A 23,507-nucleotide genomic window follows, 5' to 3' on the forward strand; every position below is an offset into this window, starting at 1 on the left:
TAGCAATCATGACGAAAATACTCGTTACTGGGACGCCAGTGGTAATCAGCGATAGTCTTTCACTGAAAGAAAGAATATAAAAGCTTCTCTTCGTGGAAAGTGAAAGTTGTTTTCGAAAAACTGCGTTTTCAAGTTTAATTTCTTATTAAAATTTTTTTGTTCTGATGCTTTTATTTAAAAAGAAGAGGTTTTTTTTCCTAAGAATCCAAGTCAACTTTTAGTTTTGACAACAAAATCTATATACAGTTAATAATTGCTGTCGGGAAAATGGTACGTGTCGTTTTTTGGGTTCAGAAAAAAAAACTCTCTAGACCACTAATTAAAAATTGATTTATAATACACCTTTGGTCTGAAAACCTAAGATTCGAACCAAAGTTTCACGCACTTAGGATTCGATGATTGATCACCATTGTGTTCTTGTAGTCGTGAATGCTAGACATATAAGAAGAAAAAAAAAACGTGACGTTGTTTTAATGGATCCCAATGGAAAAGTCTTGGTGTTTAAAGTCATAGTTGTCGTTAAATAAAACTTCGAGTAAAAATATAAAATCTTATTTCGAGAAAAATTGCCGTGTGTATTTTTCTTTCATTCAACGTTAAAACACGCGAGTAAATAATAATTTACGCTGTCTTCGTGGATTTTTGGTTAAGGCCCCCCACGCATTAAATTATTCGTTGATTAATTATGAGAGTAGAGAGAAAGAAATAAGAAATAAAAAAAACTCTAATTAACACCTAATTGCGATAAAAAAGAATGTTGAAGACTTGATGGTGGGTGTTCTTGTGGATAATGTAAATCATCTCTAATTTATTATTCAGCCGGAGCAAAATACCACCAGTACATTGCTAACTTGACGAAATGGTAATTCGCAAAATTTCGTAGGAATAGTTTAATATTGGAATAATTTTTTGCTTCAATGTCATGTTGGAGAGGCGACGGAAGTATGCTGTGATAATAATTGAAAACCAGTTATCAAATGTCTTTAAATTGCTGTCCATAAACACAAACACTAAAATGACTGGGTGTTTCATAAATTCGAAAATAGTTTAAAAATTCATAAAAATTTAAAGAATTGGTGCGCGAAAATTTATTCTAACGAAAAGGGATTTTTTTTTGGTTCAGAAAAAAAAAATTCAAATTTTTGTTGATAGAGGGCACTGCGGGAAAGAAACCCCACCGAATTCTGAACTGAAACCTTTCTTCAATCTCTTCTGTGTCCGAAACTTCCGTGAAGCTTCACCCGGCGATTCGTGGCTAAGGTAAAACGACTTCACACAACTTCACATTGCTTTATCACAATGCCAACATCCCAACAAAAACCTTATGTAAGCGCCAGTAATAAAAAAATTCAGAAATGAGCTGTTAATCGTACACCTTGCATTTTTTATAGGACTCTGATATGCATATGTCCAGTGATTTGCTTTCATGCAGCGCAATAGCATCCATGCTCTATGGACGCAAACTAGAAAGAAAATTTTTTTCGTATCAAAAAAAATTGGTGCAGGCTGTGTCATAGGCACGACCGTAGTGCCGTCTTAACGCATGGGCCCACCCGGGCACGGCCAGTGGTCCTCAAGGGAAGAAGAGCCTCCCAAAAATTAAATACAATTGAAATTTTCGAGGAACATACATGTAAATTTGCCTGGTAGGGCCTCCGAAAAATCATTTGGCCCGGGGGCCCATGGTGCTCTTACGACGGCCCTGCACGACCGTAAGTCAACGTAAATACGTTATTTGGACCTACCTTTGAGTGGTAGGCACTGATACAATGAAATTGATATGATCATACTTGTCGTTGGAATAGCTAACAGACGATACCAATGTTGTCTGTTTGCGTTGCGAACTTCTCGAGATATAGCGTACCTGGTGCCCAGACCGAAAGAAGTATTAAAAACGGAATAGCATCATTAGATTTTTCTGAGAAGTATCTATCAGACGACACCATTAGCTTCTGCTTGCGTTGTGAACCTCTCGAGGTATAGCGTAAAACAAATTCGTTACGAAAGCGAGCTGCGTGTCTGGTGACCAGACCGAGAGAGAGGTATTAAAAACCAGAGTAGTACCATGGATTTGTTTTAACGAGATCTACCCCGATGACGCACAAAACATTAATACAGTAAAACCTGTTTTTAACGGGAAAAAAAAGTGGTCCCGTGATTTCAATGCCAAATTACAAAATAAGAAACCTGGATTAAACGGAACCTGTCTAACGCGGAAACGGAAAGGAAAACTGTACTCTTTAACGGAAAATTTCACATAAACACTGAGTGTTTGGCGACCAAAGGATCATACGAAATGTTAAAGTACTCCACCAAATGTTTCTACACAATCTATGCTTGCAAATGCTACACCGTCCTCCCTTAGATTAGCAAAAACCGTTTCTGTACTTGATGCTGTAGTTTTGATAAGCCATATGCAATGAAGCAGTTGCTTTCTCAAATTGTAACAAATTTTTTCGGAAAAGTATGCTTTTCTACGGGAGAAATCATTGTAAGGGTTAAATTTCCAAATGGTATGCAAGACTTACAAAATTGTATGCAAGCTGTATGCATTCCGTGATCGCAAGACCGAGCAGGGCAGGAATTAATTAGATAGAGAGGCAAAGGGGGGCAGCTGCCCTGGCAGCCGTTATAAGTCACAAAAACACCGTTATAAAGTCATTGAATTTTACAATGGTAGGGGTGACAAAATCATGTTGCTCTTTCCTTCACAAAATTCCTAGTTACCGCCCTGATGCTGAGGATTACATAAACATAGGCGATAATGTACAAATTCTCTCTGAACCTGACACGACAGATATTGACACACTAACTGAAAATTTTTGAGGAAGTTGAAAAGAAAGTAAATGTCGTTATGGGGGGATAGCAGTGTGCTATCATTTTAGAAGAAAAACAGTTTGGGTCGGAATTTTATATAGTATTTAGTAATTATAGACTAATTATTTATTTATTTACTTAATCTATTTTTAAATTATTTGCTTAATCTTTTTTAAATTAGTTACTTTATCTTCAATTAATTTATTTTTATTTTACTCCAATCACACACTTGATTGTTATATAATTTTACATATTATATCAATCGAACCTTTATTAAGTGAAAACCTGTGTTTAACCGGAAAAAATTCCGGTCCGTTAACGATACCGTTGAAGATAGGTTTTACTGTATATTCTGAATGCTTCCTGAGATATGAACGTTTAAATAATTTCGTTATGAAATATTTTGCGAATGCACTGTATCGTCAGATAATTTAAAAGACGTATTCACGTCAAAAATAAATCTCCCTTCGTGAGAACAGCTTTTCGCTAACCGCATTCAAATAAACCAATTCTTTCAATTTTTATGAACTTTTAAACCATCTACAAATTTATGGAACACTTTGTATTTTTATATTTAATAGTTGAATTCACTAACTGTAAATAAGAGAGTTATAACATTTTCGCATACTTCGTGGACTTGTTACCGAGCGGTAATTATTCAATCATCGAATCTGTTCGGTTATATTTGTTATAACACACACACAAAACCTTTGGTCTATCGTCATTGAGAAACGTATTGTTTCGCCATCGAAAGTAGGAGTTGTGTTGGAATGTTTTTACAGTCCGTCTCAAAAGTTTAGATATAATGCACTTTTCTTAAAATAACAAGAAAAATATGACGAGTAAAATTGGCGTATTTTAATAGATAATATCTGAAGCATTTCTACATGTGTAGAAAAAATATTTAGAATATTTATAATATTACAAATCCAAAAAAAATGGCCGTCTCAAAAGTTTAGAGAAAATTCTAATTCACAAAACGTACAGGCTTTTAAATAGCTAATAGACTTTTCATTTTCTCTAATAATCTCATGCGCACGATCCTCCATGGGTCTTATTAAATTCTGCAGGGTTTCAATCTGACAACTGCAGCATGCTTCCTCGATAGAGCACTTTAAATTATCAACAGTGGAATACTGTATTTCACTTGCATACACTTTTATTCTAAGTATACCCCATACATTTCTAATAAGATTCAAGTCAGGACTCATCGCAGGCCAGTCTAAAATCGATACATTTCCGCGATTAAAAGCTTTTTTGTGACAGCTGATCTTTGAATGGACACGTTATAATGTTGAAATGTCCAGTTTGGTCAACCTAAATCTTCTCTAATCGATAGCAAGTTGTTCTCGAGGGTCTCGTTGGCATCAGAGACTTTTGACAACCAATTTCAAAAGTTAAGGAAGCCTGACCTCGAAAAGCTGCCCATACCATTATCCCTCTTGCTATCCGGTGAAAAAAGTGTTTGATTCTATTCTTACTTTGAACCAGGAGGAAGACTATCCGTCTGAGACATGTAAGTTCCATTTTTTCTTTTTTTTTGGCACTACTAAATATGATACTGAGCTATCGTAACACAGTCCCCGTAACACATGATTTCATGCCCGTTTTAGTCTTTCTTCTCCACCTCCCTTTTGTGCTTCCTTGTTTTAGAGGCGGTTTCGTGACCATTCTTTTACGAATCAAATATCAAGCTTCTTTGATCGGTTTATGAACTGTATCTAATGAAATTTTCACTCTAGGATCTTTTATAATTTCACGTAAGGTCATTTTTTACGGTGAAGTCAATCTTCGAACAGTTTTGCCTTCGCGTAAATTTGTGCCACGCTGCTTACGGCAGTGAAGTTTCGGATTTCGGGACACACGTTGAGTCAATACACAATAAACATCGCACTTCGAACTGCTTAAAACAATTGCAATGCCTTTTACAGCCTTTCTTTTTGATGTCATATGAAGTAGTAATGATTTCATCGTACACAATATGCCGTGACTTCAGGAATTTTTCTTTAAATGGAAATCATCCAATAGCTTCCCACTTTTATAAGATCCCGTCCTCGATACGCCATTTTTAACATGGTAAAAAAAACTCTGCTCATTAAAAATACTACTCTTAACCGTTGATTTATTTCAAATCTTTACACATATTTTTCATTGCATATGATATCATAAGATTTGTAAAGCTTAAACACTTGACTTTTTGTAAATTTTCAAAAAATGCATTGAAAACAGCTTGCGCGCATGATAAAAAAAAATAACATATCATTGTAATTGAATAAAAATTGATTCAAAATAAAGGAAACTATTCAGTTTATGAAATGAAACAAGATTTAGTCTAATATTTTAAATCTAGTAAAATAAGATAGATGATGTCGTTCCATGGGGACATAAACATATGAAAATTAAATAAAAATATCATACACGTTGAAATTACTAATCAGATATTACGTTGTTCCGCAATTCATTTTAATTCATTCACTGACTCAAAATTAATTAATATGTGTTCAAGATCATTAATCAAATACAATTAAACAAAAGTTTTAAACGGATATTCAATTTGCGTTTGAGCGGTATTTAAATTAAATCAATTAATATTAAAAAAAAACGTTTGACAGATGTATAAAAGAATATATTATCGGTATATGAACTGTTGTAATGCCACTTAGAATGTCACACACACACACAAACACAAATTTGACTCCTCACCAAAGAATGGCCATCACGATCCTCCTTGTGGCCAGGGACAGCCAACAGGCACTAAATACCACATTTTCAATATTTTTAAGGGATCCCTTGCTCACGAATTATGAACACCCCAGGGAACTACCTGAAAGGGGAAGCCTACGCGCAAAACGTAATACGCGAACCTTACACGCAAAACTGCCGCAAAGAAAGTGAGAGTAACTGAGAATTACTTCTACGTTAAGAGAAGAAGCTGTAATTTGATTGGTTAATTAAAGTGTGGGAATGGAGTGATATCTACATTTATCTTTTAATGTTTGGGTGCCATCAGTGTTCACAAAAATCGCGGCGCACCAGTTTTAATGATGCACATGAAAAAGTGGTAAGCAAGAGACGATGTGAAAGCGAAGAAAATTGTATTTCTCTATGATTAAAATGGAAATAATTCTACCTATGCGATTTCAGAAGTTTAAATATTTTACAGGAGAAAATGGTGATCACAGCGTAATAATAATGTGGTGGTCGAGTAGTCACAGTGACGGACTCGCATTGCGAAGGCCCGAAACCAACCACGACCCCCGCTCTGTCCCCCATAGAGGATATAAGCTGGTCACCCACGGGGTTTGAGCCGTGGTGGAAGAGCGATGCCGAGTTCGAACTCCACCGTCGCCACAGTGGTGGTTGGCTGAAGTTAGTTTTCTGTGGTTCCCAACTTCGAGGTGCAAATGCGAGCTGATTTCCCCGTTAAAAAGTCTTACCATAGAGAGCAACAGGCCTGCAACGATACAATTATTCAATCAATCATAGTTAGAAAAATTGATGGCAGTTGACAGCACACACTACACATAACAAGCATTACACAGAAACAAACTTCGCGTTAGGTTGACAACACACATGCACATTCCAACATGTACCAATTCGTTAGAAGTTCCGCAGAGGAATAAGGCGAGGTGCATGTATGGTTTAGTGGTATCGTTTAGTAAGCGAAAATAATTCCAGGTTATTGTCGCAGGGACTTTTCTCGGATAGGGTTGTCAATAAATGGAATAATTTACCTCCGGGGTTTGTGAATTCTAACGTAATTGACACGTTTAAAAAATAAATACGATAAACATAGTGTGTGTGGGATAAATCGAGAAGCTACCCATACTTAGCTAAGATAACTATAATCTTTTTTATAGGCAGTGTATTACATATATATTTTTTTGGTGATATATGCTTTTGTATTGGGTATTTTGGTTATATTCGACATTCATATCTTTTTTCAGCCATCTCGTTGGGAAATTTGCTTGTAGTGGCCTTTGTATTTGTATTTGTGTACGAAATAAAGGCAAGCCGTGGATAGGCAAAAAGAGAGCAAAAAAGTGCTCAGTTCTATAATTGATAAAAAAAGAAATTTTAAGTAATTACAGGAAAATTTTCTTTCCACGATGGCTTGAAATTTGAACAAACATAAATTTTAGATTGATTCAACATACATACTACAATGAATTAGTTCTACTACAATTTCAAAAATATGCGGTCTCAAATTATACGAAACTATAAGAATATGATATCGTTACTTTTTTTATAGAAATGAATGAACTCCACACAATGAACAATCACTTCTGAATCATCAAATTACCAAATTACAGAAAGTATAAGTATCGTTTCCTTGTATAATACCTTGAACAAAAAGTATAACAGCATTAAATATACTCAATATACTCATCTTTCAATTCATATTATTACTTAAAAGAACGGTATTATTCCATCCTCTAGCAAATAAGATGTTTTTCCTTCCAGCTCCTCTAACATCCAATTACTGTGTCTCTACGATAGAAATAAAATAGCCATTCTCCTCGTTGTCATACTGAGATGGATTGGTCGAGCTTACGGTTACTCGTTACTAGTATATGCTATTACATTCTACATAAGTGCATGTAACAGTAGAAGAATGCACTTGCAACCGAAAACTACGAAAAAGAAAGGTGAATGAGGAAATATAACCAAGCGTTCGAATGTTTGGAATTATAATAAAAAATTGAGAATATTCAGATAAAAATAATTGGCAAAACTTGGACTCATGTTTTAAAATATTATACTGGGTGATTCTTATAGAACCGGCCCCATGAATATGCTAATAATTCCGTAGTGGATGCAATAGCTTAATATTGAGATACATTACTCTGTGGGTTTTGTTGGGAGAGTCTAATAGAGAAATAATTTTCGGATTTAGTAGTTTGGTTTAGTAGTAGTAGTAGTGCCTCGGGTTATCCAGAAACTCGAACTTTAGTGGCTCAGATTTTCGAGGCTATACTGTACTATCATTGGATTTGTCTTAGAAATGCCTATCAGACGACGTCATTGGCTTCTATTTGCGTTTCGAACCCCTCGAGATACAGCTCAAAACAATTTTGTTACGAAAACGGGCTATGAGCCTGGTGCCCAGATTGAAAGAGGTATTAAATCCGGAGTAGCATCATTGGATTTGTCTTAGAAATGCCTATCAGACGACGTCATCGGATTCTATTTGCGTTGCGAACGTCTCGAGATATAGCGTGAAACAATTTTGTTACGAAAGCGGGCCATGAACCTGGTGCCGGGACTAGAAAAGTTTTTAAAACCAGAAAGGCATCATTAGATTTGTCCTAGAAATGCCTATCCGACGACACCATTAGCTTCTGTTTGCGTTGGAAACCTCACGAAACAATTTCGTTACGAAAGCGGGCCGTGAGCCTGGTGCCCAGACCATGAGAGGTATTAAAACCGGAATAGTACCATCCGATTTGTCTCAAGCCAATCTATCATCAAACATAGAAAACATTCTTAAAAGTTCTTGAGATATGAGCGTTTAAATTATTTCGTTATGCAACATTTTTACGAATACACCCAGTATCGTCAGATGATTTGAAAGACATATTCACGTCAAAAATATGTTAGAGGTGTGTGTGAGAAAGAGAGAAAGACAGAGTTATTCTCTCTTTATTCTTGCTATTAAAGCTGCACTCATTGTTGAAAATTTTAGTACTCGAGCAAGGTGCCTAGACCGGATGAAGTATTAAAACGGAGTAGCATCATTAGATTTGTCTCAAACGTGTTTATCAGACGACATCATATTGGCTTCTATTTGTGTTGCGGACCTCTCAAGATATAGTTGAAAACAATTTCGTTATGAAAGCGGGCCGCTAGCCTGGTTGCCAGACTGGAACAGGTATTAAAATCAGTGTCATTGAATTTGCCTTAACGTGAGTTCTACCCGCAGACATCAAAATACTGATATATTCTTAATACCTCCTGAGATATGTGTGTGCGTGTGTGTGATGCATAGTGAAGTAGTGAGCTGAGTGGTTGGTGTATTTATATTAACGCTGGATTTATTTAAAAGAATCGTTATACATCTACAGTGTTTACTGTCGAAAGTACAGGGTGGGCAAAAAGTCCTGGACACATTTTAAAAATTAATAAAAAAATAAACCGATTGTCATAAATAGGTTTCACTAAAATGCTTATCATGGTCTAGAGGTTTTTTTAGTTCACAATTTCACTCACAGATGACGCTGTACTATTCTGAACTCGACATAACACATAAAATGTAGCATAAGCAGTGCAGTGTTCCAGACTCTGCAACGAAGCTGGACTGGAAGAGATCTTGGCAACTTGATAAGTCCGGTGGTAGAGTCATGGCGTTCAAACAGTGCATAATTTAATATTTCTTTCGATTTGCGTTGCATAAATCTATCACATTTCAATATGGGCACCCTTTGTAGTTCATGTTGAATCCGAACTAGTTTCTCACACTCTGTTGTGTTGTTTTACTTCCCTCTTCTTCAGAAATATTTTGGTTCTCATCGCAACAACTATTCGTCGCTTTTTACGTGTTACGTCGAGATTTTCGTGAAACAGTACCATATGTGATTGAATTTTTGAATTATTTTTTAGTTTTTCAAAAAAAAAACTCTAGGTCATGATACTATTTTAGTGCAGACCCGCGCAGTTTTATCTCAATTGGTTGATCTTTTACTAATTTTTGTAAATGTGTTCAGGACTTTTCACCCACCGTGTGTTTTACCACTTAGTCAAATCTCGATCTCATGCTGACCAAAATTATGCTCAAATCCTATTTCTGACTACACGTGTGTGCATGAAAGAATAAATTTATGATCATTTCAAAATAAATATTGGTGAAAACTGAACAAAATTTTTGTACACAATAAATAAAAGGTTCCAGTGTTTTTCTCGTTCAAGATTAACCACTGTCATTAACACAAAGTAGGCAAATACAATTTGTTAATCCGAGATACTTAATTTGCATTTTTAGTATAGAGGTGGTTCTATTGGAAAAAATAAAATATATATTTCAGTATACGAAAGTCGGATTCTGTTAGTGATTCTTTAAAGCTCCCGCCGGAATATGCAAATTAACCAGCTGTGGCTGTCAACTACCGCTTGCTAAAGCATTTGGGGAGACTCGAGCAATAAAGCAAAGAGGCAATAACAATTTAAAGAAAAGAAAAAGCATTTGAATTTTATTGTATTTACGGTATTTCACATACACTCAACATTCTCCCTAGCATTTAAGTTGCTAGAAAATGTATTTGGAAATTTAATTTTTTTTTTTTTTTTGAGAAATTTAATTAGAATTGATATTGGGTTTCATAGACGTGACACTTCTCGTTGAAGGAAATTCTTTAGGTGTCATTTTTATTCTCGTTTATATTTAGAATTTTCGTCGCGGAATGTGTATTTTTGCGTCTGTCTTTTCATATAATGTGTGTGTCCCTAATTTAAATTCGTGTTCTCTCCTCACTTTTATATTCATTTAATCTACGATTAGTTGCATTTGCATTTGATTACTATTCGGACATGAACGTGTAATCTTTAAAATGTTCATAAACACTCTTGAAGATTGGTTTTAAGAGAAATAATGCGCGGTTTTGTGGTATGGATGGTATTTTATTACCACAAAATGAACGTATCTTGTTACCCATTAGGCGTTTTCGTTTAAGAAACTACTGTAAGGAAAACAATTTTCCGAGTTTCACGTGTCAATTACTGCTAAGAAGATAACTTGCTGAATTTCTCCGCAACTTGTAGATTTCAAAAGTATCACGTGTATATTTTCCAAAAGAACTTAAACTCTAAAGACAGATCGTGGCTGAAATTCCCGTATTTAAATGTTCTAGATTTTAATAATTAGCCATCAATTCGCTCTCTCTCTCTTGATAAATCCTATGTTTGTTGAACCAGAATTTTGCTTGCTTAGAAAACGTTTGGTTCCACAACATTGCCTCATTTTATTTACCTCCTATTGCTTTGGTTACATATGTATTTAATGTGTATGTACATATGCCTGCATCCTGGCAAGAAGCTGGTTAATGAAATTTTATAGTAAATAATTGATCGGTCTCTCTCTCTCTCTCTCAAAATACTTGTTTAATCAAATGAATAAATTTGTGCTAATCAGCGTTTGCTTTTCTTTGACTTCTTTTCCCCATCGTATAGTAAGACCTTGATTACACTCGACTAAATTAATGGAGTTTTGGTTTGTCCAAGATGGTTTTCATAAATTGATTTTAAAAAAAGTAGATGAGTATATAGGTAGTAAAATGACTAAAACAGCAACTCGGTTCAACAACCGGTGGGTTGACTCAGAGGCCAATCAGCGTGAGTCACTTCTTTCTGAAAATGATTTGCGTATTGTAAGTGCCTTTATATTGTTAAAATTTTCAGCTGCCAAAGCATTCATGTCGCTGTCCTTATATTTCAACAGCAGGTGGCACCTGAAAAATTTGTTTCTTTACCTCTCATTTTTTAAGATCCTTTTATCTCATTTTTAATTTTATTGGCTTACACTAATGGCCCCCCTTCTGAGAACCTCCCAACTATCACACTGTATGGCTAGAGCTCCATGCGTTATGTAAAGACGGAGGTTAAGATGAAATTGAAAGTTGATCTAAAGTAAATCAATTTATATTATCTTCAAAATATAAATTGTTACTACGGTGTAGGACTTTACAAAATGTAATGTTATACTGCTCACCATTTTATATGTTTGTTGAAAAGTAATTTGAAATAATCTTTACGCAAACGCAATCTAATCACTTGCGTCGTTATTTTATTCAACCTGTAAATCTAATAAGGTTCGTATTATCCGAGTTTTCGGTAATCCAGTTCACATTATTATATTGGATAATTTGGGTCTTACTGTATTTTCATTTCGTTTTCTTTTTAATTTCTTAAACGGCTTGTAATTGATTACCACATAACATTTATTATTTCATTCTAATGGAGTCATAGTGCTTTTATTTTCTGTTAGTGATGATGCTCGACGATGCCTATAGAGCTGGTCATATCGAAAAACGCATTGTCAAACATACAAGCTCGACGGCACTCAACAAGTGAAATCAAGTATTAAACGTTTACGCGCGCACCCTCTTTCTAACAGTCTGTGCGACCAAGAGTTTTGAAATCTGTTAATTGATATCATCAATATAAGAGAAAGTGGTATTCGAACAAACAACTTTTATGTCCTATAACCAGGGATTCTCACCTAATCAAATGAATGACGAAAATAGTATCCATGACCGTATCTGAGGATGGTCGTTAATCAGGAATTTCTAATGCATTAAATAGGTTTCTTCCCAGAAAAATTTTATTTGGACGTAAATCAAGAATGACCGTTAGGGATTTAATATTTTTTCAGTCGCTAAAATGTATATAAAGTTTCTTAATTTTCAATGTAGTATAACGACCTGGGAAAAAAATACTTTTTGTTAATTTTTATTTGTATCTTTGCATGGATATGGTATAGATTTCATTCCACTCATTATTTGTTACTTCATTTTTACGTTTCAACTAGTAACATTATCCCTGAACATAAAGTAGTTTTTACATTATAAGAAAGAAATATTTTTCGCATTAAAGTTAGAAATTCTTTTCAGTCGTTGTCGGACGGAAGAGAAGATCGTGTCGGCTTCACTCTAGTATATCTTGAAGATGACCGTCGTGGTTGTAGGTGACAAGTTTGACAGAAACATTTCCTCTGGACCACAGCTCTTTTATTTTTAAGTGTAGATTTCAGCTTGTGTACCACATTTCCTTGACTAAAACTATTTACAAAATTTTCAAAAGAACTAAACTGACATCATATTTGAAGTTTCTAATTGTGAAAATAATAATTTATAGAGTCCACTTCGAAATACTGATGAAATTCGGTATCATTCATCAAAGTACTTGTCCACAAAGACTTTGGCGCACATATTTGTATGTATGATAAGGTATATAAATTGCACTTAAATAAATGAATCATGGTTTCATTTTGAAATGCTGAACAAGCTTTTCAAGAAAATTTGGAAATATCGGATAAAGAAATCACTAATTTTTTTATCTGCGATTCAATTTTTTTTGGAAAAAAAAAACTGATTTTTTCACGAAATCCAATGACTACGATTTCACACACACACACACAATTATACTTTTTGAATAATTACTAGATGTTTAAATTTTAATCGAAATTAGAAGAGAAATTTTGTTAAATTTTTCTTCTAATTTCTGTGTTAAATTCTTTCCACGAATTAAAAAAAATGTTTTAAATTCGTTGAAGGACTACATGACATTCTAATAGATACACAGAGTAAAATATATTAATTTAACTGAATCCCATTCGTTCATTTTTGTCGCAAAGCGTTCATTTAATGTACACGTGGACTAATTATAGACCGGAGCCTACATTTTGTAGATATTTCTGAACAGTGATGTGTTTCCCTGCCTCCCAATGGGATTAATTTAAATGCATTATATAGTATTTGAACGTTTCTAACATAAGAGCTAAACGTTTCTAAATAAGCCATCAATATGGCTTTTAGATACAATTTCGTATGAAGATGCGTTCTTAATGTAAATACAATTCCATTTCCGAGAAATAGAATGGAATTTTGATTTTTATAATCCGTTAAGAGGCTTAGTTGACAACAGCCCACTAAGCTTTTGAAAGTGCACTCAGTGGCCAAAAAATTGATACCCCTCAAACTTCGATCGTCCATGCAGCAGTGCGCTGACGTAATAAACTGGATTTGCTGATAGAAATCTATCTTTCTCCTGTTCAGAAGCACCAGTTAACGTTGCAATTTGCCTGTTCATGGGGAACACAAGATATTTGAGTGACGTTGCATGCTGCATGATTGTGGGCACCAGAAGGGGTGGTTCCCGTATCTCTGAAGCCGCTAACCTTCTTGGCTTTTCTCGTACTTGTACTCTTACTCGTATCTCGAGTCTTCGAAAAGAATGGCAGCAAAGCCAAAAAACTTCGAATGGAAATCGGAATATTAGGCTGAAATCGCTTGTGAACGAAAGAGGTAACAGGCAACTGACACGCATTGTGTGCAGCAACAGAAGAGTTACTATGCAACAAATTGCAATGCAATACAACTTAGGATCATCACAAAGCATATCCGTATGCTCTACAAGACAGATCTTGAAACGAATTAGACTGCAAAACCGAAGAAAACGGCTTTTGTGGGTTAGAGAACGCCAAAATTGGACACTTGATGAATGGAAGAAAGTTGTCTGGTCTGGCGCGTTAAGATTTCTTCTCCATGAGGTTGATGGCAAGATCCGTGTGTGGTGCAAGCAGCAGGAAGCCATGTATCCGGCACGCCACATGACAACTGTTGAAGCTGGTGGCGGTGGAATCACGGTGTGGGGAGCATTTTCCTTGTATAATCTTGGTCCCTTATTTGCATTGGAAACATCCGTCAATGCCAGCGCCTACCTCAACATCGTTGCTGACCACGTGCACTCGTTTATGCCCATAATGCTTCCTGATGATGATGATGATGGCTATTTCCAGCAAGACAATGCATCCTCCCACGGGGCTGGAATTATCTCAGATTGGTTTGAGGAACAAGATTCAGATTTTTAATTGCTTCAATGGCCCCTTCAGTGATCTGATCTCAACCCAATTGAGCATTTATGGGACGAGTTTGAAAAGTCTGTTAAAATCTCCGAAACACCACCTTCTAATCTGAGGAAATTGAGAACTGAAATTTCGTTAGCATGAGCTAATATTCGTCCTCAATGGTTTCAGCAACTTTTAGAGTCCATGCCTAGAAAAACATCTGCTGTTATCAAAGCCAGCGGAGGTCCCACACGATATTAGTGGTGAGTAGCAGGGTGTTCTTAATTTTTTGGCCACTGGGTGTATGCGTGTCTCTCTCTCTCTCTCTCTCTCTCTCTCTCTCTCTCTCTCTCTCTCTCTCTCTCTCTCTCTCTTTTAGAAATTACCCTCATAACTGTAGCTACCTTAGCGTTGCTCACAAAAATAGCTGGCCGCTCTTTTACACCGCTAAATCAACAAGATGGCTTCCAGGCTGCTATTTATTGAATTAAGCTCTCGTTTCAGTGATCACATATCTGCTCGTTTGGGAACTGGCTAGTTAAACAAACGACTTTTGTCCGGATAGGAGTAGATTTATTGGAAGTCTTTTGAATTCCGATCATGGATCCTTTGTTCACGAATTGGTTCAGAGGAGACATCTCTCGACTTTATTCTATGACAGGATATGTCGAGACGATGCGTGAAATTGCTCTGGGGAAATCATTTCTGTGTTCTATTCTGAACGCTCTTGGAAATGATCACATTGAACATATAAGGCTTCCATTTTGCTTTCCACTGAAAGAGCTATCCTATCTTTATCACGCATCACATGTAGTTAAGTGATTCAAGTTGAAATTTGCTATACGCTTGCCGAATAGCTGGCGAAAGCATTTTGCACAGTCTCTATTAGTTTAGATTCAAGTACCGTATCACAGATGTATTGAGATAAAATGATTCACATAATAGATTCTTAGAAAATTCAAACATTTTGAATTTCCTTTTGTATTCGACGAACTTCAATTTTTCTTTTCATATTTTGTGAACTTCCTCCATATAGGACGCACCTATTTTTCATACTTATCTTTTACCGGAGGCAAATGCTTTTTATACGCTGGCTAATACGATATGTAATTCTAGTTTAATAATGTCATTGTGTATTTTAAATTGTACTTCTCAATAAGAAACTACACCCCACTAGTTTCAGTTCAACTGACGACGTATTGAGTAGAAAATTCTTATATCCCACTAATTATAAATACCATAGAAAAATATTACAATGTTGTGCATTTTTCCAAGAAAAAGCTGTGAATGCATGAATACAGAAACTATCGTTTTATCTTATACGAAGTTTTTATACGTATGATTATTATTTTTTTAACTACATATAATTTTTTCTAAATATGCTAAGGACAAGGGAAGAAAAATCGAAATAATTGAGTAAAAATCATAAATAATTACTAAAAATTATGTAGAATATTTTAATGCCTATCAATAACATTTACGGTATTCTTTTACAAAATTTGAAATAAAGGAATCTTGCCAAAAAGATTCCGTTCAAGAAACAGAAAAGTGCATCGACAATGAAGTGATTTTGGAACAGTAAATAATTAGAAGCAAAAATATGTTAAAGGTTGGTAACACTGATATGAAATCACATAAATAAAATAATTTAGTGCTTTTGACTTTCAAGACAAATACTGTGCTTAGCACCTTCATATAGAACGCATCGGTTTTTCACAGCTATTTTTAAAGAAAATGCGTTCTCTGCGTCTGCAAAGAACGTAAAGTAGGTGTAATTTTAGTAAAATGGTTTCATTATGCAGGGAGCATATCAAACAGGGGGTATGACATTTTACTGGTGAACTGTTGATTCTAGAGGTATACTTTCAATTGGAAAAAGTTTCCAAATAACGTATACTGCTCAGATATGTCATTCATTTATATTTCAAGGGTATGTATAGTTATTAACATAAGAAAATTAACTTTTTACACAGTCTCCGTGTGCCCCGCACCCAATTAGAAAGTTGTTGTCCTGTCTTTCTTCATGCCTACAAAAAAAATTACATGTTTATAAGTGCAATATTCACTAAGATATTCAAATTCGAAAAACGGAGTAAAGTTAGGGGGGGGAAAAAGCTCTAAATGCGGAAAACCCGTTATACCCGCATTTAACGCTGTTTTTTTCACAACTTCCCTCGGTTTTTCGAATTTGAATATCTCAGTGAATATTGCACTTATAAACATGGAAATGTTTGTTGGCATCAGGAGAGACAAGGCAACAACATTATAACTGGGTTTTGAGGCACACGGGGACTATAAAAAGTTATTTTTTTTATTTTAATAAATATTCGGCCCCTTGAAACGTGAATGACGTATCTGAAAATACTACACGTCATTTGGAAACTTTTTCGAATTGTGGAAATATACTTCTAGAAGCAACGGTTTTTCCAGTAAAGTGAAATGTCATACCCCCTGTTTGCTATATGCACCCTGTATATTAAAATTGTACTTTTTAATTTAGAAATAGTGCTCCATTAGTTTAAAAAAACTAAATGAGAATTTAATTGATTGTTATTTGAATAGAAATCTCTTATATCCTAATGAGAAATACGGTAAAATACCCTATCACGAAACTAAAATAGAGTGCCTACCTTTGATAATAGAAGTTTCGCACAAATACATTATTCCCAATATAAATATTTCTTAATATTGAAAAAAATATATATATACAGTATAACCGAATACAAACTACCCGGGCGTACTTTACGTATATAGAGACACAGTAGAGTCTCTATATAACGAAATTTCTACAAAACGCTCAGATTGCCATTAATTTACTCTGCATAGAAAAATTTCGCTCTAAAGTGTATTATGAATTCTTTGATGGAACGAAACGACTCCATTATATGGAAACTCGACTATATATAATTTAAAATATTTTAAATGCCTATCTATAATACTAGATAGCTCATGTTTTGTTTTGTTTTTTCAATCGAAATAAAGGATCTTGCTAGCAATAAAAAAAATGTATACACAGTATTTTTCTGTTAGGAAACAGAAAAATGCATTCATCGACAATGAACTGAATTCGGAGCAGTAAACAATGAGAAGTGAAAATATATTAAAAATATGTAATAAAAACATGAGATCACAATGATAAATAAAAAAAAGATATACGCTTGTGACTTCCGGGACAAACATTACAAAAACAACCATTATCTCATTTCAGCATTTGAAACTGTTCTTTCTTACTGCTATTTCTAATCAAATATTCATGGGCATTGCAAAAGTAGAAGAGTTATTACCCTATTTTCCGTGGGTATAATGAAACGAAGGCTTTTTCATATCAATGTAATATGAAATCGGACTTCTTTTTTTTTCAAATCTAGTTCCAGAAAACCATCAAAAACTGCTCAATGATCTTATTTAAACTGTTACAATATGTAATAAGTGAAAAGTAAAATCCATTTATCGGTCGAAAATTGCAAAATTAGTTCTTACAATTTCGTTTCTTTTCAAAAACAGCTGCTCATGAGACATTTAGAAGATTTTCTAAGGTATTATTTCGAAATTGTTAGGAAATGGTATTCCCTTGTTATTATCTTTCCTTTGTTTTCACGGTTTTTAGTGTATTTTTTTTTTCAAGAAATCCTCGAACCTGAGAATTGTTCTCTTAAAAGGGCTTCGGATTTCCTGAAATCAAAAACAACCGAGGTGAAAAAAAAAGTTCGAAAATTTCTGCTAAATTTATTTTAAAGCACTTTTAACAATAATGCCTTGATTTTGAGAACTTAAGCTTTAAAAGGTTTCCCTGATTTGGTTTTTTCTTTTTTTTTTATTCATTAGCTATTTTTAGGGTGAGATCAGGAGTAAAATAGGATCTGTGATTCATGTTGAAAACCTTAAAGTGGCGGAAGTGTTTTTGGTCGAGGAAATTCCTATCGAAAGCCTTTTTAATGGAACATTCTCTAGCACAATATATGGAAAATTTGCTTTTATGATCCAAAATTCGATTTACGATTTTATTAAGATTATTTTATGAATATAAAAATTGCCTACGACTAAAAGCTATAGTAGAATGAGCATTTGGTAATTTTATGCGCATGAAAGCTATTAGTCTCGGATTTAAAGATTGTAGGCACTTACGAACGCCTTTTTTTTTTCACGTATGTCTGTCGTGGGTAGGTTTATGAGGTGATCGCTCGCTGTGGGTACTGTTGTGGTTGCCATATGGTATGAAATTTCCTCTTAGTCTTAGAAATCTATCGTCTACAAGGTAAGTTGCTGCCTCTAGTCCGAAAAGATTTTTGTAAAATTGTATCCCGAAATTGTTGACAAATATAATTTAAACATAAAAAAATAGAACTTGTAAATATCTAAATGTAACTTGATATTTTTAGTAACAATTGAAAACATCAAAAAAGTGGTCACATTTATCAAACATTTTAATGTATTAAAAAAAATCAATTTCACATACAGATGTAAATGATGATTGGAATGATGATGGAAATAATGATTGTTTCCAGAAAAATTCTACAGACCCGCCGCTAATAAAACCACCGGTTCATAATGTCAGCCGCTTTATAAAAGCAAATTTTTTAAGTGGAATCAAATCAGTACCAAAATACATTATAACATCTCCGCTTAATAAAATTAGCCTCACCAGTTTAAAAAAATCAAAAAAAAATTTAAAATTAATTTTATCTACTAAGAAACTGCGTCAAACTGAAAAGAAAATTTTGACCTTTTAAAATATTGTCTTAATTTTAGCATCTGGACACTTCGTTTTTAGAAGTGTTTTCATTGTTTCAATTTTAAACAAAGGAAACAAAGAAGGAGTCAAGTGGGAGAAGTGACAAAAGAAACAGAAGAAAGACGAAAGAGCTTGAACAGAAGGGTGGAGTCGGATTTGTGTAAGGATTAGTTGAAGTTCAGATATAGTCACAACTATATTCGACGAGGGGTTGGAAACTAAAATTTCTATAAGTAAATGGTGATTCATTAAAGGGGCCTCGTGCCTTTTTAACATGGTGAAGAACTATACTCTAGTAGAAATATCATTAAAAGTGCTATTTAACCATTGATATTTGTTTTAATTTTTTTTAGAACTATTTCTGATTACATATGATCTGCCAGTATAAAGTTTTACATATCTGTAATACTTAGTTTTAGCTGATTTAAAAAAAAATGAATTAAAACCAGCTTATGCGCATGATAAAATAGCATGACATCAATGTAACTATATATATTTAGAGTCAATTTTTATTCAAAGAATATTATTCACGAACTGAACAGTTAAAATGAAGTAAAATATTGAGATTTCATGCACTTCAACTTGTTTAAAATTAAATTTATAATTTACAATTTTTTTAGTTTCAAAATTTCAAAATTAAAATTAAATTTTAAATGGTACTTTTTCAATGAAATCTCAATCTTTCGCTTCATTTCATGAACTGAACTGTTTCCTCTATTTCCTTTATTTGAAATCAATTTTCATGCGTGCAAGCTGTTTTTAATGTATGTATGTAATGTATTATTTCGAAAATTTTGAAAAAATTAAGTGCTGTATATTAGAGATAATATGTAAAACTTCATAGGATAGCATATACAATAAAAAACACGTGTAAAAGTTATGAAATAAATCAATGGTTAAGTAGTAGTTTTAATGATATTTCTACTAGAGCATAGTTTTTCCACCATGTTAAAAGGTACGAGACCCCCCCCCCCTTAACACAACGTTCGAGAGCAAGCTTCATGTCTAACTGGAAAATTTAAATGTGAGAGATGCGCACACCAAACATTCTTAAAAAGTATGATGAGAGCTGCAAAAGTGTAGTCATGCGAGAATCTACCTCACAATTAGGTGTATCACAGACAGAGCTGTTCAATAAATATTTCGAAATAAAGACATCAAATTCTAGATTCATTGAAGAAGTTTAAAAATTTATCAAAAAAGCACCTAAGACATCCGCAGCTGATTCTGTAGAAGCTTTGCTTATTATTAGACAAATGTTGGAGCAAAGGAACTTTCTATAAATTTCCAAATGGTATTGAGAAAATAATAGTGGTCTCTACAAAACACACACACAGACTCTAATCTACCATCTATGTCAATACTTCAATAAATGTAAGCATAATTTTCATTTAGAACATCTATCTTTTGCACATACAGTTTACTGTGTTCTGTATAAGAGCTATTCAGGTAGATTAATGCATATGTGCTATTTTAGTTATTAAATTAGCAACTAACTACTTATTGATTTAACTATTCTTATCTATCAATATATAGAATACATCATATTTTTCCTTCACATTATTTCCCTTCGAAAATATATGTTTTTAAATTTTTGTTTTTTATTCGCCAGCTCTAAAAATCAGCCACTTAATAAAATCAAAATCGTGAAAATAAAAGTGATTTTAATAAGCGGTGGGCACTGTATAACCACACAAATAAATAAATTTCTAGAAGTAATCGATGTCTCTCGTGCATACAGACATTTAAATATTTACAAGGAAATGATAGCAAATGAATAACAAAATACCCCACAACCTAATCGGATATCAGAACATAATTCATCAAATAAGTACCTTAATATAGTCAAGGAATTCTTATATCATGTCTTTGAAATTTATTTCGAAACTTAACAGAATTGCATTGAATAAAAAATAACAAGAAAAACTTTTCTATTCCCGAATTCCTCCCTGATTTTCATTCGATTCGATAGTTAACGAGAATCATGAAAATCTCTTGAAATGGAGAGGAAACAATTCCAGTGGCATTATCTTATCATGTTATGAATATTTCACGCGTTTCTGGTAATCTTAGCATTACTCTCATTCATTGTAATTGTATTTCTTTTACGTATTTTCTTTTAATTTTGCATCTTTCTCATTTATTTGCGTCTATCACTTGGTCTATACAGACATTTAATTCCCCAAAACCATCCTATATTTTTTTCCGATAACATTTAAAATTAAAAAAATACTGACTGATTATTTAATTTTGGTATTTACTGAAAATTTTTAGTTCTTTTTATGAATTTATGCTTCTGTATGGAGAAAACTCCAATAGTTTTTATTAAAGCATATCTGCAATAAGAAATTAAAAATTTCAATTTTGTTTTTTGAATAATTATCTCGGCCTGTGATTAATGACGAGTTTATATGGAGATGATCAATCATGTAGTGTTATTCGCTTCTGTTGTTTGTGGTCCAATCTTGAAGAATTAAAACTGTGAGTGTGTGTGTGTGTGAGAGAGAGAGAGACTTGATGTTAAAAGACAAAAATACGTGGTTATTATCAGCTTTTTTTAATACTAGTGAGATTTTTCACAGCCTAGAGCTAACTTATCAAAACCGGCGTGAACTATTGAAAAATACTTATAAAAAATGATTAATTACAATGATGTTTCTTCATAATTTAGTTAATGTTAGTTAGTCCTCACAATTATTATTCACTATAAAGCGAGATTGAAATAACCAAGTAATTTAAAAACTTATCATCGTCTAGAAATTTCATGAAAAATTTTGGAAAATCTGTTATTTCAATTTATAGTTTTTCCCAATACAGGCGCGCAGCTTTTGTGTTCATCGAACCGAGTCACTTAAGTTTAGCAAAGAATAATGGAAACAGACAAAAAAATATATCAGAGCTGGAAAAACAGTCAGTGGAATCGTTCTATGCCGATTTCCCTTCTTACGGCACAAAAAATCCAATTTTACTAAGCTCTACAAATTGAAACAGGAGGGTTCCTTGCACAAAGAGCGATCATCTGCTTTTAGAAATGGACCGATTTTCTTTCGAGATTCGAATCTATCCCACGCGAAGTTGTTTTCGCTGCTGAAAGGTATTGGTTGCTAAGAAGTAGCTGTTAAGGAAAAAAAGAGGTAGTTATGGGATGGAAAAAGACAAGTTGTTATCTGAATAGGAGAAACTGGAAAAAGGGAGTTTAGAAAAAATGAATAGAGGAAAAACTTGTCCTTTTCGCAATAGAATTCAGGCATTTAACTCTATTTCTATCAAAAATAACTTGTCCCATCATTATTCTACAAACATCAATACTTACTCAGATAATAGCATGTTGAATAAGGATATTTTTAGATCTAAGCCCCTCAGTAAACTAAAAATTGCCTAAGTAAACAAGTAGCATTCAATTGAAATAATAGTTTATTCAAGTTATATGTTTTCTACCGATCCAACTAAACATTCTTCAGGTATTATGGTTGTGCAGTTACCACAACTATATATATGATCAAGTATTTTGTTACGTAATTCGTTTTCATTGTTACGCAAGTTGAAGTAGAGTTAATCTGTTTACCAATAAAGTTTTTCTTTGTCTAAAATCATTATTAGCTGGTTATTATGTTTCTAACGGGAAAAAATCAGGTTTTATATATAATCCGTTTTTAGATAATTTTTCTTAAACATAATACAAACTTGGTATTAAAATTATTCTTCCTTACTCTTAAAATATCAAATTAAGTGGTTTAATTTATAAGATAATTATATAAATTTCTTTTTATTGAAGAGTTAAGCACGCATTTTTAAGTAGTTCTTACTGCAGATTAAATGGGTGAATGTAGCTGTTTAGTATTCGGGGAGGGACTGGGGAACTACTACTGTTATAATAATTTTAGGAAAAAAAAATGCATAGAACAAAAATAAATGTTGGGAAAAGTTTTTTTTCACATTAAAATATATTGATATTTAATAGAACGATTTTTTCCTTTCCTGTTTAAAGGGTTGAATTCCTGTACAAAAAAAGTGGCAAGAGTAAAGTATTGAGAGAACGTGAATGATAATTATGAAGGAATTAATTGAGAAGAAATTTACTTGTTCCATCTGTTCATTCAATAAGTAAAAGTGGAACATATTAAAAGCAAAAATATTTTACTTCAAATTGATATTCAATATGCGCCTCTTAAAACATTGAGAAAAACAAACAATATACCCCTTAAAAAGATTAAAATGAAAACGTAACGTTATTTTAAATCTAAAAGCTATTTATGAAAACCTTTAATTTATTATTAGGAGTTGACTCTTGATATAAAATTCAAAAATTCATAAATATAGGGAGTCCGATTTTAAATTCTAATTGAGCTTAATACATTATTCCTCTATGGTTCATCTCCATAAAACGTATTGAAAACTTTT

At 33.5% G+C, this 23,507-nt stretch overlaps 1 protein-coding gene across 1 annotated transcript; it reads left to right on the forward strand.

Annotated features, from left to right (window-relative positions):
• The first annotated feature begins 13,615 nt into the window (after nt 1-13,615).
• LOC149079931 (uncharacterized) lies at nt 13,616-23,152 on the forward strand. The gene is made up of 2 exons (XM_089238563.1): nt 13,616-14,370; nt 23,095-23,152. Exons 1-2 carry the CDS (start codon nt 13,616-13,618, stop codon nt 23,150-23,152), a joined length of 813 nt encoding a protein of 270 aa, XP_089094689.1.
• Nucleotides 23,153-23,507: the final 355 nt, after the last annotated feature.

Source organism: Pholcus phalangioides, unplaced genomic scaffold (assembly GCF_987345545.1).
Source record: "Pholcus phalangioides strain wild (caught in Gottingen) unplaced genomic scaffold, Ppha-v1.0 ptg000011l_1, whole genome shotgun sequence".
Lineage (NCBI taxonomy): Eukaryota > Metazoa > Arthropoda > Arachnida > Araneae > Pholcidae > Pholcus > Pholcus phalangioides.

Coding starts and splice junctions, on each gene's coding strand:
- LOC149079931 (XM_089238563.1), top strand. CDS start 13,616: ATGGGGAACACAAGATATTTGAGTGACGTTGCATGCTGCATGATTGTG. Junction 14,371..23,094: donor GCTGGAATTATCTCAGATTG/GTTTGAGGAACA, acceptor TCCTGTTTAAAG/GGTTGAATTCCTGTACAAAA.